We start from the raw sequence: 26,159 nt of genomic DNA, 5'->3' as shown, positions 1-26,159 counted from the left end.
GTAGCAGAATTATAGAAGGACGAAAGGTTAGAAGGACAAACTTGGGTCACTGTTTGTCAGATATCAGGAAAGCTTGAAAAACTCAGACACAAAAGTGGGGCGGCACAATGTTTGACAACCTGTTTAAACAGAAAAGGGCAAAGAGATATGTAGCAGTTCAAAGAAAACTAGAATATCCTCATTGTGTAAATAAGGCATATTGAAAGAATGAGATGTTTTGAAAGATTAAAAACAAAAATGTAGCTATAAAAGTACTACAATTCTTGGACTCAACAGTAGAAAGAGACCCTTTTGTAGGAATTACTGCTGTTAAATACTCATACCTGTGCTAAAACATCAGTAATAGTTAATCCAGTTAATTTTAATTGATTTATATATCATGGAAGTTAGCTTCTAATGTTTTGGATACCTTATTTTATTACTTGAGAAGGTTCAATACTAGAAATACTATACATTATATGTCATAATACACCGTAAATTCCGGTGTATAAGCCTCATTAACTAAATTTAGAGGTAAAACTAAAATTGTATATACATAAGCCACACTGGTGTTTAAGCCGCACATGCCCACGTCCTAAAATAGCATATTTTGGCATGCACAAGTCGGTGAGAACGAGGCCACTCTTTATTTGTCGGATACACCTTTTGAGTGTTAAGTTGCTGTGTGCTGAATTTAGTCTTGTTAGTAAAGTGTCCTTAGTAAGACAATGCCGTGAGTCCGACTGTTATGTTGTTATGCTGTTATGGGTTGACAAGCTCATTGTGAGTGCACTGATAGCTTGTGATTGGCTCCTGCCAAAGAAAGAGCTACTGTTTCTTCATTGACTGGCAAGCGGCACATTAAAACAATTAGTAGTAGTTGTGATGTAAAGGAGATTAAAATTTAGCCATATATATATAAAATGTGTGTAATTGCTAATAAAAAGGAAAATCTGTCTCACAGTGTATGTGTTGAGTGAAGAAAAGGTGAGTATTGAGGCATGGATATGTGTCCTCATGAGGCAAACAGCTCACCAGTTCTTCATCATTAACGTTCATTTCATCTCCTCTTCTTGCCGACTTTGAAAACGTACAAAAAAGGAGGACAACAGAAATATAAGGACTCATAAAAAAATGATTGTATTTGAACATTTCAATTTGATCACCTCAATACAAACGACTCTTCTGATGTGTTTCAACGGGCCTCTTCACTCTGGAAGGATTTATGAGCAGGGTTGACAGGATGGGCCCAGCCCCCACCTGCACACGCCCCCACCCTCCACCCCATCCCATGCCCCCCGGGCCCAAGGCGACGTTGCCCCCCCTCCCTCCTTCCCTGCCAACCCCCTTCCAGGTGCACTGCAGCCCTGCAGCCTTACTCGTCTGAACATAAGAGGCTGCCACCAAACTCCATCCCTCACTTGATTTGTAAGATGTCAGACGCAACAAATTTCTTTTATTGCTCTTCATCCCACCCTCTTCAGGGATGTGTGCATGTCGTCTGTGCTTGCTCTGTGGCGTGACATGCCCTCTCTTTTGAAAATGCACAACAGACTGAAGTAAGGGTTTTAGCTCTATGAGAAGTCCTGTGTGTGTGTGTGTGTGTGTGTGTGTGTGTGTACACTGAACCGCTGAAAAAGAGGGCATTTACTTCACACTGACAAAACATCAATTGAAAAACAACTTTTGTGTGCAAATACAATTCTTTATAAAAGTAGACAAAAAGGTCTCTGAAGAGGCATTTATTTATGGATATGAGAAACCAGCACCTGCATGTTGTTTCTCCCAGACTCACATCATAAAGAGGATGAATGACGTTAACATTATGAAAATCCAACTCTCACACTGTAGTCACACAAAGGTCCCGGACATCTTTTTGACTGAGCCATTCTATCATCCACTGTCTTTTCAGTCATTGTAGCAGTCACAGTTGGTTGCCACCCCCTTCACCACCGCCGCCCCATTGTGTGGCTTGGCCAGGGGGTTTCATACCATGGTGGCTGATACAATGGTGGCATTGACGCAGGTGATCCGATGCGTTCAGCCAAGAGTCTGTGTTGTCATGTTTCTCTTTTCATGGCTGAGTAAAACATCCTCGAGATCGACTCCAGGTGCAGGTGTTGGCACACACTAAGAAAAAAGTTAAGTGTCAATCAAATTTGCTCCAGTAGTTGAGACATGCCGTTGATATTGGCTCTAATGTCTTATTTGTGTCATTTTGCTGAAAAATCATTTTACACATTACAGGAGTTCCCTTTGTGTAAGTCGTAATGAATACCTAAATTAACACTTGTCACTCACATTGTACACATATCACATGAAGGACAGAAAATACAGTAATAAATATGATTGAATACAAGAATGAAATAAAATCGGTAATTAAAAAAGGGAATTCTTGTGGTTGGCTTGCACACTGAAAGGGGCGTTGCAAGGGATGGAGAGACAGGCATACAGTACAGGGAGGAGGAAGTAGCAGAGGCAGAAGAAGTCTTTCCTCAGTGTAGCTTTGCTACGTATTCTTCCACTACGCATGGAATTAGTTCTCAAGCGAGTCTTGTTTTACAAACCAAACCACTTAGATCAAAACTACATTTTAAAGAGCCTTATGGGAGTGCGTTGTTACCACGAAACATAACATGATATGTCATAAAGTGAGGAGGTCCTGTTTATAATACTAGGAAACACCCCTTATATACAGTATGGGTGCTCAAATATGCCAAAATGAGAGTGAAGCAGAACCAACCGATAATCTCACAGAGCTCGGTGAAGGAATTTACAGCACATACAGTATATTGCCAATGCGTCTGGCGTATTTGGTGCATTATATGATTTGAGAAAGCATAGCGATTTGACTTTGAATCCCATTTTTGGTTCATTTTGAAAAAGGCCCCAACATCTAAACTTCCTGCATACCGCAGTTGGAAATTCGTCTGAAACAGAGCTTAGTTTTAAGAAATATTGCGACTGTTTGATCCGCTTGTTTCCTACTTTCAGTTTCTGCGAGTGGATCAGGATAAGGAGTGCAACATGGAATGTAGCGGATCTCCTCGCAAACCCCTGTGTGCCTCAGACGGCAGGACCTTCACATCTCGCTGCGAGTTCCTTCGAGCCAAGTGCCGCGACCCCCAGCTGGAGGTCATCCGAGGGCCATGCAAAGGTCAGGTCATGAGTCACGCTTCAGCGCCGCCTGATGCTCTCCAATGCACACAGGGGGTCACAGGAGAAACTTCTGGGTTAAATTCATTTCAGCATAATTGATTCTTTGAGTGCTGGGAGGACGAGTGGGCTTGACATGCTGAGAGTGTGTGGGAGGGTTTGCGGCCGACCTTCAGAGACTCACATTGGCAGTGGAAGGACATGTACATTTTTTACTCAACATCCAAAGTCAGCTGAGATAGGCTCCAGCATACCCCCGCGACTCGAGTGAGGACAAGCAGCATAGAAAATGGATGGATGGAAATAAACTTTGGTCACTGTTTCTCAGATGATTAATGAAAAAGTAGCCAAAGACTATAAGAAGATGTTCTAAGAGATATTTTAGTCTATAGTATTAACATTATTATTACTATATTTATATATTTAACAATAGGATTTATTATTTTGGACTGCAAAGTAATGGATGTGCCACATCTGCCCCAGCAAATGTATTTAGTTTTCATGCATTACTTCTGACATTTTGGCACGGATGAATGACAAAAACCGAGGTTCCACTGTACAACGCATATCCAATGCTGTAAATTGATAGTTGATTAGAATGCTCTGTTTTATTCTAGAACCCGGACCCTTTAGAATCATGCAAAATACTTTTTTTTACATTTCCAGCCAGAAGATAACCATTCATTTAGTAAAGATTAGGGATGAGCGAGTACGCCACTATCTGTATCTGTTCACCCATCTAAGTTATCTGTATCCGTAGCTGTACTCGGAGTGGGCGGGGTATAGACCGGAAGTGGGCGTGGTTTAACCGGAAAATGGGTGTGGCATGAATCATTCCTTTTTTTTTCAGTGCATTATTGTAAATCTGAAATTGACATGGATTGGTCATAAGTTGCTATATTTATTGTTTATTGTTCAGCTATATGTGTACTGACTTTACTACAGACTTTAGTATTTAATTCATTTTTGAGTGATCTGTGTGACGTTGGTGATTCGTGCAAACTTCCAATGATGGCAAACAGGGAAATAATCTCTCAGCCATGTTCACTGTAGTTTTCTCAATAGCATTCAGTACTACGAGAAAAGCTTTCCAACTCACTTTATATCAAGAAGAAGCAAGCAGATGGGGAAAAAACAACACAGGCGCCAAATCGCATAGCGTGAAGAGTGAATACATAAGTAGTTGACTAAAACGAGTATTCGGCTCATCCCTTATAAAGATCCACTTCAAAATGGCCACGTTATGACTAATTTTGGCCTTAAATTATCCTGTAAGGGCTCAGGTCCAAAATTACATTCAAACATCTAATTTTGGACACACGACTTAATCACGTTGTTTATCCTGTAGGGCAGCATTTTACATGGGATGCCGTGGGATGTAATGAGCCAGAAAAAGGCTGGAACTGTCGAAAATGTCAGTGAAAGAAGAGAAATGCAAAGACAAAGCAGCACAATGCAGCAATGAAGCTTCAAACTGAACTAAATTGTACACACTGAATACCAAACAGGAAATTAAGACGAAAAAATTATAACCAAACCCGAAAGTCCAACCCCCATAAAACCAAATTAACAAACATTTTAAGAGTATGTAAGAAAGAATATTGTAGTCAATTATTAGACAGGAATAAAAGCAATATTACAGCAAAATGGGGCATCCTCAAAAGTAGCATTAGAAATGGTTCCAGTAAAGCAGATTACCCTCAATATTTTATAGATGGAAATGCCAAAAATGATAATATAAACAAGGTAGATGAAATGTTCAATAACTACCCCGTAAATATTGGTCCAAATCTGGAAGAAAAGATCCCAAATTCCTTGTCGGTGGAGGAAGGGAATGAAAGTATAGACAGGAATCCCACCTCCATGTTTCTCACTAGCGTGACAAAAGAGGAGATGATTGAAATTGTCAACAAATGTAAAGCAAAAACATCAACTGATTGTAATGGGATTGAAATGGAAATGATACATGAAATGATGGACCAGATTGGGCAAAGAACTCAAACAATGCACTAAAATGAGTCATTTCAAGAAACAGTACAAGCAGTACATGTTTACAAAGTACAAGGAAGAAGAATCCGGAACCGCTGTGAACATACAAAGCTACTGCATGTCTAATCACTCTGGCACTTACTTACTTCTCATTTCTTGGGACTAATGAAGAATTACCCTGTCTGTACTCACTCATCAACCAACTATACTACTGTCAACTACGAATTTCCTCATCAATTACATATATATACGTTATTATTTATTTGAATGTCCTTATTTGAAGTCCTATTGAATACAGGAAGTGAACAAATGTATTTGGCAGTTGATGTGAAACAGACAGGAGGTAGGATTTGATAAGCTTTGCTTCGTCCTCCTCTTTTTTGGACATGTAGAATTGTGAACTGTAGTATGTGATGTAGTCCGAGGTAACATGTATGAATTTTCAAAATAAATGAAACCAATCAACCAACCAACCAACCTCTCATGTGGATAACAGCCCATGGTTAGTTTTTTGGCCCGCAGCACATTGTAATAACGCACAGCTTTGTCTTTAATATATATAATAAAAATAAAAACAATTGCCTCCACATTCTTTGGTTTTTCAGTTTGCGGCCCTCAGTGGAAAACATTTGGACACCCCTACATTAGGGTTGATTATTCATTACAGACATAATGTATATCTATATATTAGGAACGGTTCTGTCCTATAATAATGTGTCTTACAAAGCACGATGTTCATAAAGTCATGCTTGGATGGGTTTAGTGTGGGAGAATTTGACAGGAGTCAAGCCCATCAAAATTTAGTGCAGAGTAGTAACTCCGTATTCTTTTTTTATTTTAATTTGCTCTATACATAATGTTCATGTGAGCCCCAATGGTTTTGTCCATGTAGTGTATGTAACGAATATAGAACTGGGGAGGAAGAACAAAAGGGGTCATAGAGCTGGTGGGGTCAGGCAGCTCACAGACGTCCTCATTGTTGCTCAGTGTTGGAAGGATGCACTCAAGCACCCCAATGTTGCCGCCTCAACCCCTCACCCCGCTCTCCGACTACGCTGCTAGTTCATTGCGCTATACTGCTGACACGTTACAATTTTGACTGTGTGTTAAGAAGAAGAAAAGTCTGTTTGATAGAGAAGCATTCCACAAGCGTATGCCCGTGCTGGGTCTCTATGGCAACATCTTTTAGAGGACATTTAGAGGACGGGACACAGAATAGAGGAGTCCAGCTAGGAAGCTGAAAGGGACGAAAGTCCATGAAAGTCGTATTGTATGTGTCAATAACATTGGGTCTATAAGAGTTTGGACCCCCCTCTGCTTGTGGATGGCCGGATGGGATGAAAAGAAGCAAGAGCTGCATTGATGTTTGTAGCCCAAATGGGACACAGGCTGGTCTGGCCTGAAAGCACAAAGATGAGAGTGAGAAGTGAAAACGGTGTTACATTTGTTTTCTATAACTGAGCTGGAATGGTCCAAGTGTCCTGTCATTTTTTCCATTCGGACTTATGAGAAGGTTGATGGTCTTGTGATTTTCCAGTAGATCCAACTTTAAGTCACTGTTTTCCATCATCACCATCACCTTGCCCCATCCACGCCGGTAGCAGTGACGCACGCATGCAGAGACATGAGACAAAGATAACGTTGCACGGACTTTGCGTGTCTATGGGATGATCCATATTTGATGTGGAAGCCATGCCAATTGCTTGCAGCCTTCTGACCAAATGGGTACATTTTTTTTAAATGTGCGTGAGTCATTGTTTTGATGGGATTTGAACCTGCCAGACAGACGGGCACTATGTGTCACACCAAGTTACCATTGAAGCGTCACTGAGAGTTTAAACAGATGGTCCAGTTGGCCAACAAGATGAGTTGAAGTCATAGGTGTTTTTTGGCCCCTTAACGTCATTAACAACAATCCAAAAATGCCAAAAGGAATGAGACACATAATAATAAGGAATTTGTTTGTATTAGTTGTTATTGTTGACCTGTTCAAAGAATCAGAAGTGGCTGGCTGAAAGACGAGGCACAAGTGATACTACATGTCCCAGAATGCACTCATAATGTTTTTTTTTAGTGTGGATGTCCCTTGCCAGTCTGTTGGATTATTGCTCATCAGCTTGCGTAGTTTTGTGGAAGTTTAAAAAGCTATTTAATTACAAAATCAAATCAGCGGTGTAGTACACAGATTTTAAACACACAATACCCTTGCATCATCCTGGCTTGTTTGCTCGCAATAATTAACTAAAAGTTTAAAAAAGATTTCTGATAACTAGGATGTCAATCCAGTCATGTCCTATAGCGCTTGTCCTCATTAGGGGCACAGGTGAGCTGGATCCTTTCCCAGCTGACTTTGGAACATAGGTGGGATACACCCTGAAATGTCACATATTTTCAAATACAAATGTTGTTGTTTGAGCTCCCCTAAAGATTAGAGCCTGAATCACAAGTGAACATATTCTGATGAAACACTATTGACAAACAAAGGTTGAACTGGCTACATGGTGAAATGGTGAGAGGCAGACTGAGGGAGGGTTAGGTTTTCCTTGTGCGCTGTCAGCCCTTTTCTCCATTGACTGGAATTTTCTATGGAGGCAGCATGAAACGCCTCCTTCCATAATGGCTTTACCACCAGGCACCGTGCAGACCAACCTGGCGTGTGCCTAATAAGACTGAGGGTGTTGGTTTATTTCCCAGCCACACAACCATCTGACCTGCTAAATATTATTCCTCCTTCTTCCAACCCCTTGCGTTTTGTTTTAATTCCTCATCGTCCATGAGATTCAGAATCTTGATTCTTTCAACATGCTGGCCTTCCAGTTGTGCTGCATAAGAAAGTCATGGAGTTGTGGGTTGTATCATGGCGCTGTGTGATGTGTGTAGTGATTGGAGTGAGTTGTGGTTTACCTCAGATACGTCCAGATGCGTAGCAGAGAAGAAGTACACCGAGCAGCAGGCCAAGAAGCTCTTCCCTCAGGTCTTTGTGCCTGTCTGCAACCCTGATGGCACATATAGTGAGGTAACTCAAAAAGCTTTTCTTACTTTAGGATGAGTGATGGCTGCTATGGAGGTTTCATTCATGTTTTATTATTGAAGCTTTAGCTCATACTCTTTACGCACTGAATTGCTTACAGGTTCAATGTCACAGCTACACTGGATACTGTTGGTGTGTCACCCCCAATGGACGACCTATCAGTGGCTCAGCAGTTGCTAATAAAAAACCTCGATGTCAAGGTACGCACAGCCTTGTCACCTATATTCTTGTGATGATCATCATTTGTGTGGCGTAGCTTACCAGCGCCTGTGTGACCCCTAGCGCTCGCTCTACATTATATAGCAAACCAAAAAAAAAAAAAGGTTCACAATCAATATTATTGTATCACAAGTTCAACTTTTAGAATGTTTTTTACACTTTAGGGCTACAATAATTCACACCTAGATGCACCAAACAGTCATGTAGCTTCAGATTACGCTGTGGTCTCTAAAGATGCTGATGAGAAAGCACGGGTGTGTCTTAGATTGGTTGTGCACAATATTTGAGAGCGATAATTTTGTGTACGGTACATAGAAAAGGTTTTTAGACCTTTGAGTTCAGCCCATGAAAAATGGGAGCAAAAACAAAAGTGCTGTGTTTATATTTTTGCTGATTGTAATAACTTCCTCTTACTACTGTACTTCTAGTTTTTTTTTCCTCTCATTACTCTCTTCACGCCTGAAGGATAATGGCCACCATATTAATGAACCATTTGATTGCTTTATTGGAGTAAAAATATTGAAAAAAAATATATCGAAGAGTTGAATAGCATTAAAAAATGTTTAGGTGTTGTAATTTACAAATTAAATATTATACGATGCCTTTTTCTCAGGTGTCCCAGGTTGGATTTTCTGCTTCACACTGAGTAAACTTTAAAAGTAGCGGGAGAGGCAAAGTATCTCCATTCACCTTCAGTTACTACAGCAGATGCTGTACATTTATTTTTCTTTCGGTGCATCACATTATTCTAACCTTGTTTTTCGAATCTAATCTAAAATAGAGCGGGGGGATAATATATATATTTTTTATTTTTTTATATAACTTAAAAACAATTATTAATTTCATTAATTTGAACGTTTTGCTGCTTTTCAGGATCAAAACAAGAGAGGGCGACCACAAGAGAGCCAGGAAAAGGTGAGAAGTCAATTTAAGGAATGGTCATGTCATCCTCAGAGGCAAATTGTTTATGGATATGTTACATACTGTATGCTGGTGTCCATGTGCATGTGTTCAGCTCAGGTCGCCTGTTAAGGCTTGTCACTATTTTGGCAGTCCGGGATAGACCCTACAGGCTGTTATAAAATGAGTCTTTTACTGAGTGAAATGTTTAAGTAGAGATGTTCTAAGATAAGCGTGATGACGAGCTTTTATGTACTTTATGAGGAGCTGCGGTGGCTTTAACCAGCTGATGTGTTAACCAGTCATTTCAACGGCCTTAACAGATGATTTGTAGGCGCGTGTCTTAACTGTATCGCTCTGGCTTGTTGCATTTTCAGCTGCAACAGATACAAAGAAGTGTTAACACTTTATTCATCACCTTAATTTAACTTTCAACATCTACCCTTCTCCAGCAACCACGAGTTTCCCCTCTAGCTCTTTTCCAAAATATCTTGTCAACTTTTACGAGTTGAAACAATGAATTGAATGATTTGGAAAATGAGTTTGTAATTGATTCCTGGGTTTATCATGTGTGTAAGTGCACGGTTACTTGTATGTTTGCATGCATGATTGCGTTGTTGAAGGGCTTGTAATTGTCTCTTGGGTCTCTTGATCTGAGCCCAGTCAAGTCATTATATTTAGATCAACTGGAATGCAAAATTCCCAAAAAAGAGAGGAGGTGGGAAGGTGGGGGAGTGAAAAAATGTGGTGGGTGGGGTTTGTTCAGGTGCCTCTTTAAGAGGATGAGTCTATTGAGCACACCTCCAGATGAGACCTAATTAAGGATGGAGTCACATGGTTTTCTTAACTAGTGTTTGCTGCTTAGGAGAACTTACTTTAGAATACTCTAGTAAGAAAAAATAATGATAATAATAATTCAATTTTTCTTTATATCTGAGTCCTGTGGAAGTTTCTACTACTCAAGTAAAGTAAACAAGTAAGCCAAGGCATTTTTGAGGGTCGTATTTCATAATGACTGTTGCAGCACTTTTTTTGTCCAGGCACTGAAGTGTCATTAAAACATAAAATGCTTTACCATAAAGCCTTGTGTGGTGCTTAACTTGACAAATTCATTCACATGTTGGAAACATATGCAGCTGATGACTGGCAAGCAGCAGTAAATCTAATGCTCTAAGACCACAAATAGCTCAGGGGTTTCCTGGCAGATGCTAAAAGAGGTGTTGCAGTCATGTAAAAGGCCGCAAAGTAAAGATAGGTCATTAGTGGTTCGTCATAAATCCAAATCATAAATGTGCTCTTTCAGATGGCATTTCCATTCCTTAAGTGAGCTGGGTAAAAACACTGCATCTATATATTTTCATCTACCAGCCATGCTCAAGAAAATGAATGGCATTCAATTCTTACAGCCTGATTTTGCAATGAGGAATGCATTGTTTAAAGCAAGAATCTTAATCTGTATTTGTGGAGCCACCCGTTTGATTTGCCCTGACTCATGCACTAACAGAGCTTTACTTTAGCAGAATGAGTGACCCACAGTGAGGTTAACCACACCTATGGCCTTGGCTTCACCCTGAGCGAATCCAAACCTCCATCCTCGTCTCCCTCTTGCCACAAATCAAACAAACAGCCACCAAACAAACACTGAGTTGGATTCTCCCATAGTTCATTGTTTTGTCTCTGACTTGGTCACTGCATTCTTCAACACTTGTGTCTCTTCCACCTTCACGTACAGTATGCTTGGAATAAGAAGGACAGCAAAGATGAATGGACATCCTCTGTTTATTCCCTGCTCCACCCCTCAGAGCATAATAATCTCTGTGTAGTGAAGTATATGACCACTGGGAGTATATGACCACTATCTTTTCTCTTCTTACACTTCTTATCTCTCGTCTATCAGCTTCCAACATACACACTTTTCTTTGACTTCTACTTCTGCCTCAATCCTTCTTGGCCGGGCAATGTGCAAATCTCACAAAGTTATGTATCTTGTTTAACTAGTTTACACTTGTAATTGTAGTCTCTTTGCAAATATTCTCAATTCTGAATGCAGATGAAACTGGCCTAGTGGTGGATCCACAACCCCCTGCAGATGAAGAAGGTGAGCTTTCCACTATCTATTGAATCTATCCATCATACTCTAAAGGCTCTGTCCCACTGTGTCCCACTGCACCCCTAAGAATAAACTAATAAAATGTCAATAAGCATTTGTTGGCGTTGATGCCGTCATTAATCTGAGCTCCCGTTATATTTACACACTGCTACACTATTTTTTAAATATTAAACAGACATATGTTACATAAAATGGTATTTCAACTTTGTGACAATCAATGATGTTGAATACCATACTTTTTTCTTATTGGTTTAATCTCCTAGCAGGTTTTGTAACTACTTGACATGCATATGCATTGCCTATTGTTTTTATCATCTTTGACCATGATCGTTGCTATCTTGAATACAACAGCTATTTATCATTAATAGCAGTGGAGCTATTATGTAACACTTTAACCTTTGCAAACATTCACCAAATTAGATTGGAGGTCCTCATCAGAAAAAAAGTATAATTTGGATCTCAAGGCATAATGACACTCCCAGCCGTAGTCCATGGTTTACGTACCCGATTTTTCCTTTTCCGGCCTTAGCTGCTAAATGCAGTTTTTTCTGTAATGTGAGATACGACAACCTTGATGTGATTTTTAAAGTCTATGAATTTTGAAAGAACCACATTTGGCTCAGATCATACGTGCTGGATATGAGTGTGTTTTCATTTGATGCTAATAAAGCTGTCATGGTGATTTCTTTCAGATATCATTTCCCAATACCCCACTCTGTGGACGGAGCAGGTCCGCAGCCGGCAGAACAATAGAACCAGAGCACCATGTGAGTTTCCAAGAGTCGTCTTTTATAAATGACAGCGACTGGGTGTTTGCGAGCTCAACTGAAAGCATGCTCTGTGTTTCCCTGCTGACTTTTGAGAGCAATCATAGTTCGTGGCTGCTCCTCAGTGCACATGGGAGGGTGAAGCCAGAACATTGTGGTGTTGGAGTACATTGAGCTTCGGGGATCTGATTGTCTGTGGTTCTTTTTGTTGCAGATGTGTAATTATCAGCACATGGCACAAGCACAGGATCTGATCCTATTCTTTTTGCTTGATCCTTCCTGTTCTCCTTTGACTCATGCATGTTAATCTCACCACACATATCAGTTACCTTGTTGTTCTTTGGGGAAATATGTTTCAGACTGCATAAAACATTGCTTTTTTACCCCAGAGCTCAAAAGCCAGCTTGCATGAGTGAATTTGTGTATGAATCCCATTATCATAATTTAGAACCAATAAAAAAAGGCATGAAAAACGCAGCAATGATGGTTTTGATTAGCATACACTCTTTGGGGTAATAGGCTGGGAAAGAAAAAAAAACAGCCCAACAAAGACAGCCCATATGGAGGAACTGGAGTGGGGAGAGTCTGTTAAGAAACGCATGCAAGCATTTTATTCCGCCTCTTTTGTGTCTAAAGATTCCTTATAAAAACAAACAAAGAAAATGGATATCCATTATTCTGCAGTAGCTTCCGATCCTTGAGGGAAGCAGCAGAAATAGTAGGAGGAGCTTGCATCAAGCATTACATTTTCTCTGGGAATTGTGACCGTGTAAACATAAAGAAGCTGCATTAGACACCCTGCAGTAGGGTGTCAGTGTGTGTGGGTGTGTGAAGATGAAGGCCCAATGGACCAATGCTTTAGTATTTGTCTTGTCTGTTTCTCTCTGCGTCACATACATCCACAGAGTTTTAAAATATTTACTTAACTTGCGGCATAGGGTGCTGTGCTCATGTGTCATTAGCCCATTAATGTCCGTAAACAGTGCCGCAGGGGGGCTGATATAGCAGTCTACGCACCCTGTCTCGGAGCATTTATCCTACACAGCTTTGTCTTCCATGATTCAACCTCAATAGCTTCTCACAGGATTCTACCACAATAGTAGTATTGCAATGAAAAAGCTATGTAGCTTTTAAGACTAATTCAGGATTCAGACTGACGCTATTTTGACTCTAAACTGTGTCAGCCAGATACGGTAAGCTTTTTAAACACCCTTCGTATCGAAGTATGTCATACTCGCTCCACAACTTTACATGTATGTGTATTGGTGTAACTATATGTATCAAAACACCTGCCAATGTGTCTGTAATCTCGCTTTCCAGCCTCATCATGTGACCAGGAACAACAGTCTGCTCAAGAGGAAGCGAGGCAGCACAAGAACGATGCTGTTTTTGTTCCGGATTGCGCCCAAGCGGGACTGTACAAGCCAGTGCAGTGCCACCCCTCCACCGGATACTGCTGGTGCGTCCTGGTGGACACTGGACGACCCATACCTGGGACCTCCACCAGGTAGGACAGACTACGTTGTGCATTAACTGAATTAAGTTCCTGTTTGGTTTACTTTGATTTACAAATATTAACAGTATTTATTCCCTTGTTCTGAGTGGAAAACACACAATACTCCTTTCAGCAGCTTACTGATCATTAGCCAGGCAACTAGTTGACCCAGTCCCAAGCCTCTTTTCTGAATATCTGGAATGAATGCAGACATATAGAGTGGAACCTCCAAAGTCAAATGCCCCGAAGGTTGTATAATTGTAGCTCAACCAAAGGAAAAAATATATCTCAAATGTTAAACGTGTGTAAAAATGTGTTTTTTCTGACACCACCACAGCAGGGTACCGGTGATATCAAAGAGAAAAAGTATGACAACAACTATAGAACCATAAATTAAACTCACTATGACATATGAAAGGGTCTGGCTGCACTGTACAATATGAGTGATACTATTAATTAAATAATAAATAAATAATCAATTGCATAAACAACGTTGTTTTACCTAGCAGATGCAAACAGAAATAGCTTATCAATGAAAGAGTAATAGTTAATGACTACCAAGAAATGAACTCCAGAAACTTGCCACCAAATGACGCATTTTTACTGTCCATGAGTAGTTTTACTTTATTGTAGTTTAGTAGAAGTGGTAGAATAGAATTGAATAGAACAAGTGTGTTTCTTCATGTATGTATGACAGTTAAAGATGCCAAAATGCTTCTTAAAACATTGCTCTATCATGCCGATAGTCGATCCTGGAACAAATTAATTCACTTATATGATTTCCTATGAGAAAATGTGTGAAATTAGAACAAATTGGAAGTCAACCAGCTACGCTGTATGGACTGTGTTACACTTTGGAGGTTCCACTGCATTGTACTTGTCAGATATAAAGCAACATCAGGACAATAACAAACTACAATGACACTGAGTTAAGTGCAGACATCTGTCAATACCAAACTTCGAGCCAAAGTGGAAATGTGAAAAGTGCTATGCAATTTTTTTCTCTGACTGCAGTGGATGGTTGAATTGGTGGCAAACTAACCTTGCCCCATGCACCACCGCTTCACAAAGTGACTCTTAACATTTTCATCCTGGGTCACGGGCAAAATACCATTGTGTCTGACCACTGTGTTTTTTCATATCCTCACCCAAATCAAATAGGTTCATTGGAGTAATGTGGTTTTTCATATCTAGCTAACTGCATCATGGAAAGCCAGTCAAAGCAAGCCATCACAACCTATGTAGCATGTAGCGTATTCATTGAGAAACACGTGATAGCGTGAAGCCTTCAAATTCGAAGCGTGAAGTGGCGAGGTGTTACTGTATAAAAGGAATCCAGCTGATGTATGCATGTTAACATTTGTCAAGTTTTTCTGGTGAAAGGCAAGTCAGAGATCAGGCTGGCAATGTGGGGTACTGGTGCACAAGGTTCCAATCAGATTGACAAGGATCCAGGCAGAGTGCCAGTGAGCACATTAGCACACACTTGGAGGTGTGGATTTTTCCCTTTTTCTTGACTTGTTCCAGGCCAGTTTTTGCCCCCCCATGTAGAGGAGCAGGACTCCGGCTCTTCGAAGGAAGCTTTTAAAGCTTCCTCGTGTCCCACGCTCCCCGTCTGCCTCTCTCCCTCTAAATTTCTGCTTGTCACCCCCCACTGTCTTCATCCCAACCTCAAATCATTCCCCTCAGTTTAGATGTGTGTCAGGGCCTCTGCTTTTCCACAGCTATTTAAATCTCACACATTTATTGCAAATGTCGTTGTTGGAAACTGTGTCTGTGGTCAGTTTCACTCGGTGTGACTAAACTCATTTCTTATGTTGAAGGTATGAGCAGCCAAAGTGTGATGGCAACGCCAGGGCCCATCCAACAAAACCAAAGGACCATTACAGAAGCAGACATCTTCAAGGTATGTCTCCAAGGATGATGGTTTCTGTTTTTCTTCTCTGCTCAGACCACATGGGGAAGTTCCTCAGCAGGTGGCCTCCAACCACTGCCACCCTTCCAGTGTTGTGATAACAATGGAAGTGTGTGTGTTTTGCTGATATCATTAGCAGTGTTGGTCAAGGAAACACTTGATAAAGACTTGAGCATTGCCAGATACTTTGCCCTTCATGATCAGTTAGCCGGGAGACAGAGACGGATCACGGAGGGGATTCATCTACAACTGACATGTGGAAATGGAGAATAGTGGGATGAGGATAGATAGGAGATGAGGCGAAGCAACAGGGAAGAGAGGTGGAGGTAATGGATAATGGCACAGGCACTGATAGCTTGTAAACAGCATAGATAACGCAAATGAAGGTGTGAAGGTTTTTAGGGAGTGTTGTCTTGGAGGCCGAAAAACCAAGCAAAAGGGGAATTATAATTATTATTATTATATATTCTAAGACACTTGCTTATTATCTATTAATAGGCATTGTTAATAGACTGTCAGTCGACCTTGCACAGAGGTCCCAGTGCCACATTATAGTCGTAGGTAAAGGTTACCAAAGCAGGTTTTAATTCTCATTTGTTGCACTCTCAATCAAATTACTGATTGATGAGCTGTGTGACAAGGTTATGAGTGAGTTTATTATCTTGTTGTAGGTAATCTGTAGAGGTAATCTGTGCAGTTGTGTATGTTTGGGAAGGCGCTTAACTGTTAATTGTACAGTTAAACATCAGTTTTCATGCGCCCCAGTTTTCGTAGGATTCGGTTTTCGTCAAAGATTTTTGCCTAAGTTTTGCCTCAGTTTTCTTACACAGTCTCATACAGTTTTTGTACAGTATACAGTATAGCATATAGCGTATAGCATAACAAATTTGTTTGTTCGCCCTGTAGTGTATCATTCCGCAAAATCGAGTGGCCAAAGTACTTTACGCGTTGCTGACTCACTGTGCTTTTTTTGTTGAGTGCAACTGTGACAGTAATGGTAAAAAATATTGGCATGCCAAAGATGCCAGAGTTTCACATTGGCATCTTTTCTGTATTTTTTTTCCCCAATCAGGGTCTTGAATCTGCAATCCTGTTGTTCAAAGACTGAATTACTGTTGCAGTAGTACAGCTCCTTTCTGTTTTTTTGTAGAGATGCACATTAGGACATTAGGACTCCAAAATGTTATGGTTACTTCCCTGGCGACTCTACCAGCCGTCCACTACAAGTTTACATTTTTTTATGTCATCCTTTTAACCAACAAACAAATCACAACCTACAATAGGAGTATTGAAATATCAACAATTATATTTAAAGAGAAATAAACAATAAAAAGAATATTTAAAAAAACAGAATTGAACTCACAGATACCAACTTTTAACTTCTTTCTTAAGGAGGCCCTTCTGAGCCTCAATTATTTGCTTTTCTTAGTTTTTACATTATCATATATATCACATCTCTCTTCTACACTTTGTATTTTCATTAATTAGAGGTATTTCAGTGGTTTGTCTTCAATTAAATAGTAAATTAAAATCACACTTTTATTTAAAGAGCTAAAGGAAAACTGCCCTTTTCTGGAATTATGCCCATCATTCACAATCCTTTCTGGGGAAAGAAAAATTACAAATTAATTTAAAAAGTCACAGATGAAATGGCCATATTAAAAAGATGGTTTGATGAAAATAGATTATCCTTGAACCTAAGTAAAACTAAAATAATGCTATTTGGTAATAGCAGAAAGGACAAGCAAATACAAACTGACGTTGTGGACAACGTCCAGGGTGAACGAAAATACAATAAATTTTGGGGGATCATAATAAAAATGAGCTGGAAATCTTACGTTAAAAATATACAACATAAGGTGGTGAGAAATACTTCAATGTAGCTGAAATAACTACAAAAGTAATCTTCACTCGCTAAATGTCCTGCAAAAAATATCAGATAGGATAGTCCATAATGCCGCATATAGAGAACATACAAATCCCTTATTTTTTAAATCACAAATATTAAAATGTGTTGATTTAGTACATTTTCAAGCATCTAAAATTATGCATAAAGCAAACAATAACCTGTTACCCAAAAATGTCATACAATACTTTTCCACAAGAGAGGAGAAATATGACCTCAGGGGAAAAACTAAACTTAAAACAAGCAAGAACAACGTTAAAAACACACAGCATTTCAGCATGTGGAATTAAATTATGGAACGGATTGAGTAAGGAACTCAAACTATGCACTAAGATGGGCGATTTTTAAGAAACAATACAAGCAGTTCCTTGTATGTTTGCACCATACAAGGAAGAAGAGTCTTGAACTTATGTTATATTTATTTGTATTTATCATTTATTTATTATTATATTTATTATATATGATTACTACTTTATTATGATTGTGGAAAAACCTTGACAATTATATTACCATATTGTTACATTACCTTCTCACTTTTCTTTGTGTTAAAAAGATCACATTAGAAATACAGGAAGTGAATACATGTACAGCAACTGATGTGAAACGGCTGGGGTTAGCATTAAATAAGCTTTGCCACTGCAACAGGACATACGGAAAGAGTGGATACTACTGGCTCTAAAATTTTGCTACGAAGACTCAACCAGATGCTTGTTTGCTGTCAGTATTTTTTACCTGAGGACTGGAGCACAAGTCTTGTGCTGGAAAACAGCCATCCCAATGAGAGCGGACGTTGTAAGTGTCATCAGTGTTTGCATGCTGCTGTTGTTGGCGGAAGTAGCTTTAGCTATATGGGCTATGTGAAATCAATGTGCCTAGGAAAAAGGTTTTGGTAATGTTTTAAATCATCAAAATAAGTTTTACATGTTAGCATCAATGTACTTGTTAATGCGTGACCACAGCATGTACAGTATATAAAACAATAAAACGTAGTTAGAGGGGTTTTTTTTAGGGTTTCAAAGTCAAAATAGGTACCTCCCATGGCGTGCATTGTTAGCTGGCTCATACTGACTCGTTTTCTCTCGTTAGAACGCACGGAAAAAAAGAAAGAAACGTGTTCATGTTTCACATAAGGATTGTGGATGATGGGCAAAATTCCCCAAAAAAGTGCAGTTTTTCTTTAAAAGAAAACACAAAGTACAACAAAATGAATAAAGAAAGCCCAACATAGCGCAAGACAGTACAAATTCTGAGAAAAGGCTCAGTGAAAGAAAGAGACATGTTCAAAGGCATGCTGGGATTACGTTCCATTCTCTGCTGGATATGTAAATAAACACTCAACCGCTTGCCATCATTATTTGTAATGTTTGGCATCATTCCATCACCCTTCTCATAAATTGAAAAATGCATGTTGTTAGATTTAATTGTATCCTCCAAAACAGCACATAACAAATTGCAGACAAAGTACAGCAATTACAGCTTTCAGGTGCATACAACCAAATCATAGTTTAAGGCACTTGGCACGGGGGCAGTTTTTTTCTGGTAGTTTGGTAAACATGTTAATAATCCAGCAGCATATGCACAGAGCTTCCACTGTTCCCCTCTAGTCCCCAAGTGTTTATGCAGCCGTGTGCGCCACACCAGACGTGGGCTCTCTGGTCACAGGTGCTGCATTTTAGCAGCAGCAGAGCAACTCTGGCTCTGCTCACACATCACTGGCTTGTATTGCCACAAAGTGGGACGGGCAGCATACATCAATAAATATTACTCATCTTTGTTGATGTTTGTCTTTCTAGTGGTAGTGACGACATTGCTAGAGTGATGAGCTGCACTGTGTGTGAAATGGTTGGAGAACATTTTGTTAGGTGTACAGTTTGACATAGAATAATATATAATGTAGCTCAGCTGTCCGCTGAAACAAACCTTTTTGAGTATAAGTACTTATACTTCATGTTGATCTCTTCAGAGAACCTGCACCACATTATGCAGTGCTCCTATTTTGAAATACACCTGGGCAAAAAAAAAAAAAACTCTGCATCTTATTTTCTTTATGAGCTATTGCGTCAACGGCTGTAAACGCAGTTACTGTATGAATTATAAATGTTACCTTCACAGCAGTCGCAGCAGTCCATTTGCTGTTGAAGCGCTGGTGTTGAGAGGTTTATGGGGCAAGATGCGAGAAAGGAGCCACTTGCCCTGAAAGGAGTTGGAGAGGAAAGTAGTGTATTTGGCTGTCTTTCACTCTACAGTGGGATCACGGGATACTTTTAGGCAAACACTGGGAGCCGCTGATGTGAGTGCTGACAGGGCTGTGCCCCATGTGGTTCCATAGAATAACATTGATTCTTACTGAAAGCAACACAAAGGTACACACATGCACTTACTGGTCAACCTTCTGTAGCACGCAGAAGCTTGATAAATGGAGGCATTGGAATAGAAGCAGGAAACAATCTTATGATTTCATGCTTTCTTGACTTGAGCTGTCAAACATGGGCATTAAAGGTAAAATCATAAAAACACTCTTGAAAGACAGCTGGGGAATGGTAGCCAGACATCTGCTGGCAATAAAGGCAAAGCCTTACCTGATGTCAATACAAAGTCAGGCTGTACTCTTAAGACAAAAAATCTGACCTCCTTCAATAATAACATAAAAATCTCTTTGTCTTCCAAGGGTGCAATTGTGTTAATGTCTAGCCTAATTTACCACAAGACGCTTGACAGGGCTCCTTTTTGGAACAGGTGGGTCACTCTTTTACTAGGCTTGGGCCATGAGGTTCCACTAAAACTTGAATGCAAATATGCTCAGCGTGTAAAGAAGACCACAGAACAGTTTGGGCATGTGTATTACCCAACTGTAGACTAAGGATCTATTTGGGAAAGGTGGAACGGAGGCATGTTGCTGAGTCGCCACCTGTTAGAGAAGGGCAAAGCATGCTATTATCTCCAGCGTAGGAGAATCTGGCCCCGCAGGCTTGAGCCGTAAAAAGAGTTGCAGCAAAAAAAAAAAAGCACTGGAGACTGGAGGAGACGGACTGTGAGAAAGCGGAGAACCAGGAGAAAAATCCAGCGATCTCTCGCCCCTATGTAGCCTTCAGCCTTTCCACACTATGACTCACTCTTAAACCTATATGGCCAGACTATCATTAGGGTCATTCCACACCAGTTGTCCCTTATTTGAATTGTTTTCCCATCATTGTGCATGTAATTGTCAACAAGTTGGGTTCATTTATGGAATTTCTTCTCAAATAATCCCACCATTAGTATGTCCATCAGTGTTTGGCTTATTTGAGGCAAAAACATGACTGTGTCTGTCAAGACGGTGTTTGGTGTACTTAATATTTGCTGCATGGACGTACATACAATGTTTAGAAACATCTTCTGTGTCTCCAGCTGGCAAAACCACTCAGGGGCCTCTTTGATGATTGGCAGGTATCCTCTCCCTCCTCCAGATGAGGGGAGGTCTGACACTTTATGAGAGGGGGTTAAAGACAACTGTGAGAAACTTGTTTGGGTTTATTTTCTTCTTCGCTGTCTTTACGTGCCGGTCACGCTAAAACTACGCTGCCTATTACATGACGTCCCTCCCCAGACATTTATTAGGCCACCTATGTCGGCAGCATTCCAAATTGTAATGTTGTTGACGAAGATACGTTTCTGTGTTCAGATAAATACACATGAATCTGTATTACCTGCATAATTTCCCAGCATGTGGAGTCATCCAGATATCTGTGTATTGTATTTCCAGGCTGTCCTGGCGCAAAGAAAACAGAGTTCCTGACAAGTGTTCTTGACGCGCTGTCGACGGACATGGTGCACGCGGTCACAGATCCAGCATCCGCCGGAAAGTATGTTTGGAAATGGCTTGGTCTTTCTTTATTTCAGTGGAATTTCAAAGGTTGAACACAATCTGATCAATCTCTGATTCAAATCATCTCCAGATTCAAAAACTAAATAACTAAGGAAATAGATATACAGTCTTGCGGTTCGAATTTCATGGCTTCACTCTATCGCGGTTTTTCAAAAATATATTAATTAATATGTCATGCTGTTTCGTGGTTGAACACGCCATGTATTTATATATTTATATTCACGTGTATTTTGCCTAAATTAAGCATTTTCAAGCATAAAAATAGCAAAATAAAGTAAAATACAAATACAAGCCATTCAGAAGACTCATTCAAAAATGCTGTCAATGATATGTAGAATTCTACGCTGGTCACTAGGTGTCAGTAATGTTAATGTAACGTTCGATGAGACACACAAACGCCAAACTTGATCGCCAGAATAACAGGCTTTTATTGCAGGTTTGAGTTATCTCACAACAGGCACAACATTCCCAAGTACAAAACGCGAGGCCGCATGGTGGTCTAGTGGTTAGCACGTTGGCCAATACAGGAACAGCCTGGAGATCGGGAAGACCTTGGTTCGATTCCCTAATAGCAACACACGAGCATGAGTCTTATTTATGGCTTATTTACTCTTATTATGTCAACTATATTGGGTGATACGAGTTTAAAGGTAACTATAGGGGTGTTATTTCATGACTAGAGGGCACTAATAATCTTTAAAAAAAACATATTTCGAAGGTTGTAAACAGGTTTTCTATGCTATAACTATGAAAATATTCGATTCATAAGTAAAGAATCCTACTTCCCGGAAATTCCCTGACCATGGTTGGGTCTGGGACCAAATAACAGCGATAAACGAAGAAATACTGTACGGTCACGTAAAAATTAAAATACCGTGGGTGGTAAATGACATTTGTGGGACCCCCTATGGGTTGTGCTCAGAAGTCTTCGGAAGACATGCTACCATAAATGTAGTATAGCTATTCTCACAGTTTTCTAATCATTAATAAATTCATGGCTAATTAGTCCCATCTATGCCACTGCAAAACGTTTTTCTTGATGGCGGCCATGTCAGTTTTACATACATGTGCTTATTCCCCTAAAGCTGTGGACCAAATTTTGTGGTGGGGTCAAGCTTTTGGGGTTAATAACAGCGCAGCCTTGTGATGTATTTGTCAGAAAAATAATAGCACAGGCAGCACAGGCAGGGTGCATCTTTTGCCAAATTTGTATCCTTTCATAAAGGCAATTTGTTAAGTAACATTTTAATGTTATTAACTGTCATACAAGTGTAACAATAACTTAAACGCTGTTCAAGAGGAGCCAATTGAGGTGGCTCGAGCATCTACGTGCTCTGGTGTTCTGGGCAGGTCCTACCGGGAGGCACCAGGGTAGGGCAGGCTGGAGGGACTTAAGACTCACAGCTGGTCTTAGAAAACCTTGGTTTTCCAGTGGAACAACAAGAGCCTACTATTCTATAACCCCTACTTTGACTGCTGCCCCTCAACAGCAGGACTAGGATAAGCAGAAGAAGTAATCACATGTATCATTATGCATATTTTCATCTTGGTTGTGGAGGCAGCAGCCTTAAGAGGGTTTGCCCAGATTTCCTCATCTCCGAACACCTCCATTAGTTCCACCAACTGAGGCATCCCCAGGCAGGCTGTGGGACTTACAGCGTGTCCTAGCTCTCTGCCCCATGGCCGTCCTCTCCAGAACACCTTCCCATCCAAAATAGATGTCCTCAGCTTGATGGGGAAGAGCAGAGCCTGTCCTTCAAGTCTTTCCCGGAGTTGATCCAGTATGATTTTATCTTTTAGGGTGGTGGAACCCGACCCCAACCACACACTAGAGGAGAGGGTGGTCCACTGGTATTTTGGCCAGTTGGATAAAAACTCTAGCGGCGACATTGGAAAGAAGGAAATCAAGCCATTCAAACGCTTCCTGCGCAAGAAATCCAAACCCAAGAAGTGTGTCAAGAAGTTTGTGGAGTACTGCGACATCAGCAACGACAAAGCGCTGTCCCTGCAGGAGCTGATGGGCTGCTTGGGGGTGACCAAGGAAGAAGGTCAGCTGAAAAAAAAACTTTATGTATATCACTGCAATAAGCTTTGTAAGCCTAGCAACAGTAACTAAGGGGATTAAAGGTTAGATAAGGGTCAAGTTACACTTTGTGTCGACAAGGATTTGACATGTGAGTTGAGGGAAAGTCTTTCCTCCTTATAATGGCATTTAAGGTTTCTGTCACTCTTTGTCTTACAGGGGCCAAAACAGGAGAAGGCTTATCTCCCAGTAAACTTGTAAGTCAACTATTTCTCATCCACCCTCATATTAACCCTTGAACCGCCGTATAAATACCATGATTTATCAAGAGTTAAAATGAGTAGATGAACTCTAAGGTAACCAAAAAGTACTGATATTTGAATGCTGTTAAATTAGTATGTTTGAATCAAAACCATTTCAGTGGTTAATACGCTTGACAACCCACGTGTTTGATTCACAAGTCCAGGGAAGAAAGCAGATCGAAAGCGTTTGGAAAAGGGCCAAAAAAAAAGAGAGGTGATTGGATGAATGCTCTGTCAATCGTTTCCATGACGGGCCAATAAGATCCCATTCTACCCATGAACAATTCTCTTCAATGATTGAAGGCCTTATTTAGGTTTGATTTTTTTTTTGTTTTAATTGTTAGGCAACATGCATGCTAATTTCCTGAGTCAACCCCACACTGTTGTGGGAATTAATTAAACATATTTTTAGACGCTGGAACTACAGTATGGTTAGCATTATTGATCCGTTCCACAAAGTACAGCTCAAACCAAAACATATGCTAACCAAATCAATTTCGTATGAAATAATGCAAATCCACTTAATCACCCATAAGACATCCAAAAATGTTAACACAAACCACTTTTAATATGGAACAATTACAGTTTCACATGCAGAAAACAATTTGAAATGCATATAAACATATAAAAGATGAATGAAAGGGATAAATGAACATTTAAAGTCACTTTTACCTTGATTGAAGACTTGATTGTTGACAAAGACGGCTATGAGGCAGCTGGAGAAGGAAGAACACAGTTGGACGCATGCAGTGTATTAATAACACGACAAGACATCAGCCATATTGTACGCTCACCAGAAATGTACATGAAACGAGGTGAAATTATTGCGAAATTTTTTTAAATAAACTACAAAATATGCAAATTGGGGCATACGCTAACCAAGGTTGCACTGTAGAATAGAATAGAATGGAATAGAGTAAAATAGACTTTTGTTGTCATTGCATTGACACAATGAATCAGTGGTGGTGCTCCTCCACAGAAGTTCACAAAATAAAATACAGACATTGGGTTAACCCATTAAAAATAGTTTAAAAATTCTTTTAAAAAAATGTAAAAGGAAAGCTCACACATTACAAAATTACAATACATTACAAAATAGTTCTAAATTAAAAATAACTACATCAATAAACAATAAATAAATTAAATAGTGCAAATAGCAAATACAGCACAAATCTCTTTAAAAAAAAAAAAAATTCTAAAAAAGTAAAAAACATGCAGCAAGTGTTTTACTTGTCGTTATGTGTATGCTAAACTGATGTGATTCTGGTTTGCTCCCCTCAGCATCCATCGAAGAAACAAGGCTGAAACATCAGCTGAGAGTCCCGCTCCCGCATGGAGATGCTGCCCTCACCAATCGGCGATAACAGAAACAATAGTATTTGCACTTTGTACTTTAAGAAAAATGTAAATTCACTTTGTAGAAATAAGGTATTTAAACAGACTGCTGAATCTGTGAATGTTGTAGTTAGCTCTTTGTGTCCTGACAAGCAAAAATTATTTAACACATACAATGTATGTGTCCTTTGAGTGTCCGAGTTGTACAAGTTTTTCATGTTTGATGTTTCATATTGTGCCCCTTTCTGTGTACTTTTCCCTGTTGTGTTGATAACTAAAAAGCTGATGTATGGATAGTTTGTTCACAGTACACACTCACTCAGAATGTCTTTTCCTTTGCCTTGTATGGCAGCTTGCAAGAATGTTTCAAACACTAACCATGAAAAAAAATGCTACATGTCCCTACATATTCTTGTTTATTAGTAATAAAGAACTGTTTTATACATATTTTGTTTGTGTGTGTGTCCGGCAGCCTGCTAATTACATCAGGTAATGTTCCGTGTTTTTGTCAGTCTAATCCAATTACCTTTCTACCTACATAATGTACAGTAATTGCAATGTTTTTTGTTGCTATGTGTGTTCTACTGTAGTCAATAAAACACCTTGTTGACACAGTCCTAAAAAGCCAAGTGTTAGTCATACATAGCAGAGGTTGTGTATCATCCCACTTTCAGACAGCATGCTAATTCCCCCAAGGCAACATTTTGCAAGTAGTGGTAGATATTTGTGTGTTCATCACAGGTTTCCAATGTGAACTGAGGATAGATGGCTGGGCCAACCCCAGTAGTGTATAAGTGCCCATTTAGAGTGCGATATATGACCCAGCACGTGTGAATCTGTGTTTTTTTTTTTTTTTTTTTTTTTTCTGTCACAATTGTTGTTGTTGCTGCTGTTGTCCTTGTCTCTTGTCTCTCTTTTTTTTGTTTTTGTCCCCCCCCCCCCCCCCCCCCGTTTCCTTTTCTCTTCTTGTTTCTATCTCTTTGATAACACTATCTCAGCTATAAAAAAATAAACATTATACAGTTCTGGTTAGAAGTTTACATGCGCTCATCATGGCAATGAATGCCATATTAATTTTAGGACCTCAATTATTTATTTAAACAGTTCTTTTTCTAGGGTTGAATGATTATACAACTTACATTTTCCAGGTTTTGATTGAACAACAAG

At 39.8% G+C, this 26,159-nt stretch overlaps 1 protein-coding gene across 3 annotated transcripts in view; it reads left to right on the top strand.

The window, feature by feature from the left end:
* Window positions 1-25,563, top strand: part of smoc2 (SPARC related modular calcium binding 2) — a 28,992-nt gene extending 3,429 nt beyond the window's left edge. For all 3 annotated transcript variants that reach the window (XM_054799627.1, XM_054799626.1, XM_054799625.1), the window contains exons 2-13: window positions 2,974-3,136; window positions 8,034-8,140; window positions 8,256-8,355; window positions 9,248-9,289; window positions 11,325-11,372; window positions 12,077-12,151; window positions 13,472-13,658; window positions 15,470-15,552; window positions 21,210-21,309; window positions 23,133-23,380; window positions 23,575-23,612; window positions 24,939-25,563. In XM_054799627.1, coding sequence (XP_054655602.1) covers window positions 3,007-3,136; window positions 8,034-8,140; window positions 8,256-8,355; window positions 9,248-9,289; window positions 11,325-11,372; window positions 12,077-12,151; window positions 13,472-13,658; window positions 15,470-15,552; window positions 21,210-21,309; window positions 23,133-23,380; window positions 23,575-23,612; window positions 24,939-24,962 — 1,182 coding nt within the window. In that variant the 5' untranslated portion in view covers window positions 2,974-3,006 and the 3' untranslated portion in view covers window positions 24,963-25,563. The remainder of the gene's footprint in view (window positions 1-2,973; window positions 3,137-8,033; window positions 8,141-8,255; window positions 8,356-9,247; window positions 9,290-11,324; window positions 11,373-12,076; window positions 12,152-13,471; window positions 13,659-15,469; window positions 15,553-21,209; window positions 21,310-23,132; window positions 23,381-23,574; window positions 23,613-24,938) is intronic.
* The last annotated feature ends 596 nt before the right edge of the window (window positions 25,564-26,159 follow it).

The sequence above is a fragment of the Dunckerocampus dactyliophorus genome, chromosome 14 (genome assembly GCF_027744805.1).
Source record: "Dunckerocampus dactyliophorus isolate RoL2022-P2 chromosome 14, RoL_Ddac_1.1, whole genome shotgun sequence".
NCBI lineage: Eukaryota > Metazoa > Chordata > Actinopteri > Syngnathiformes > Syngnathidae > Dunckerocampus > Dunckerocampus dactyliophorus.
Note: the sequence above shows the minus strand (reverse complement) of the source record. Positions and strands in the feature narration are given on the sequence as shown.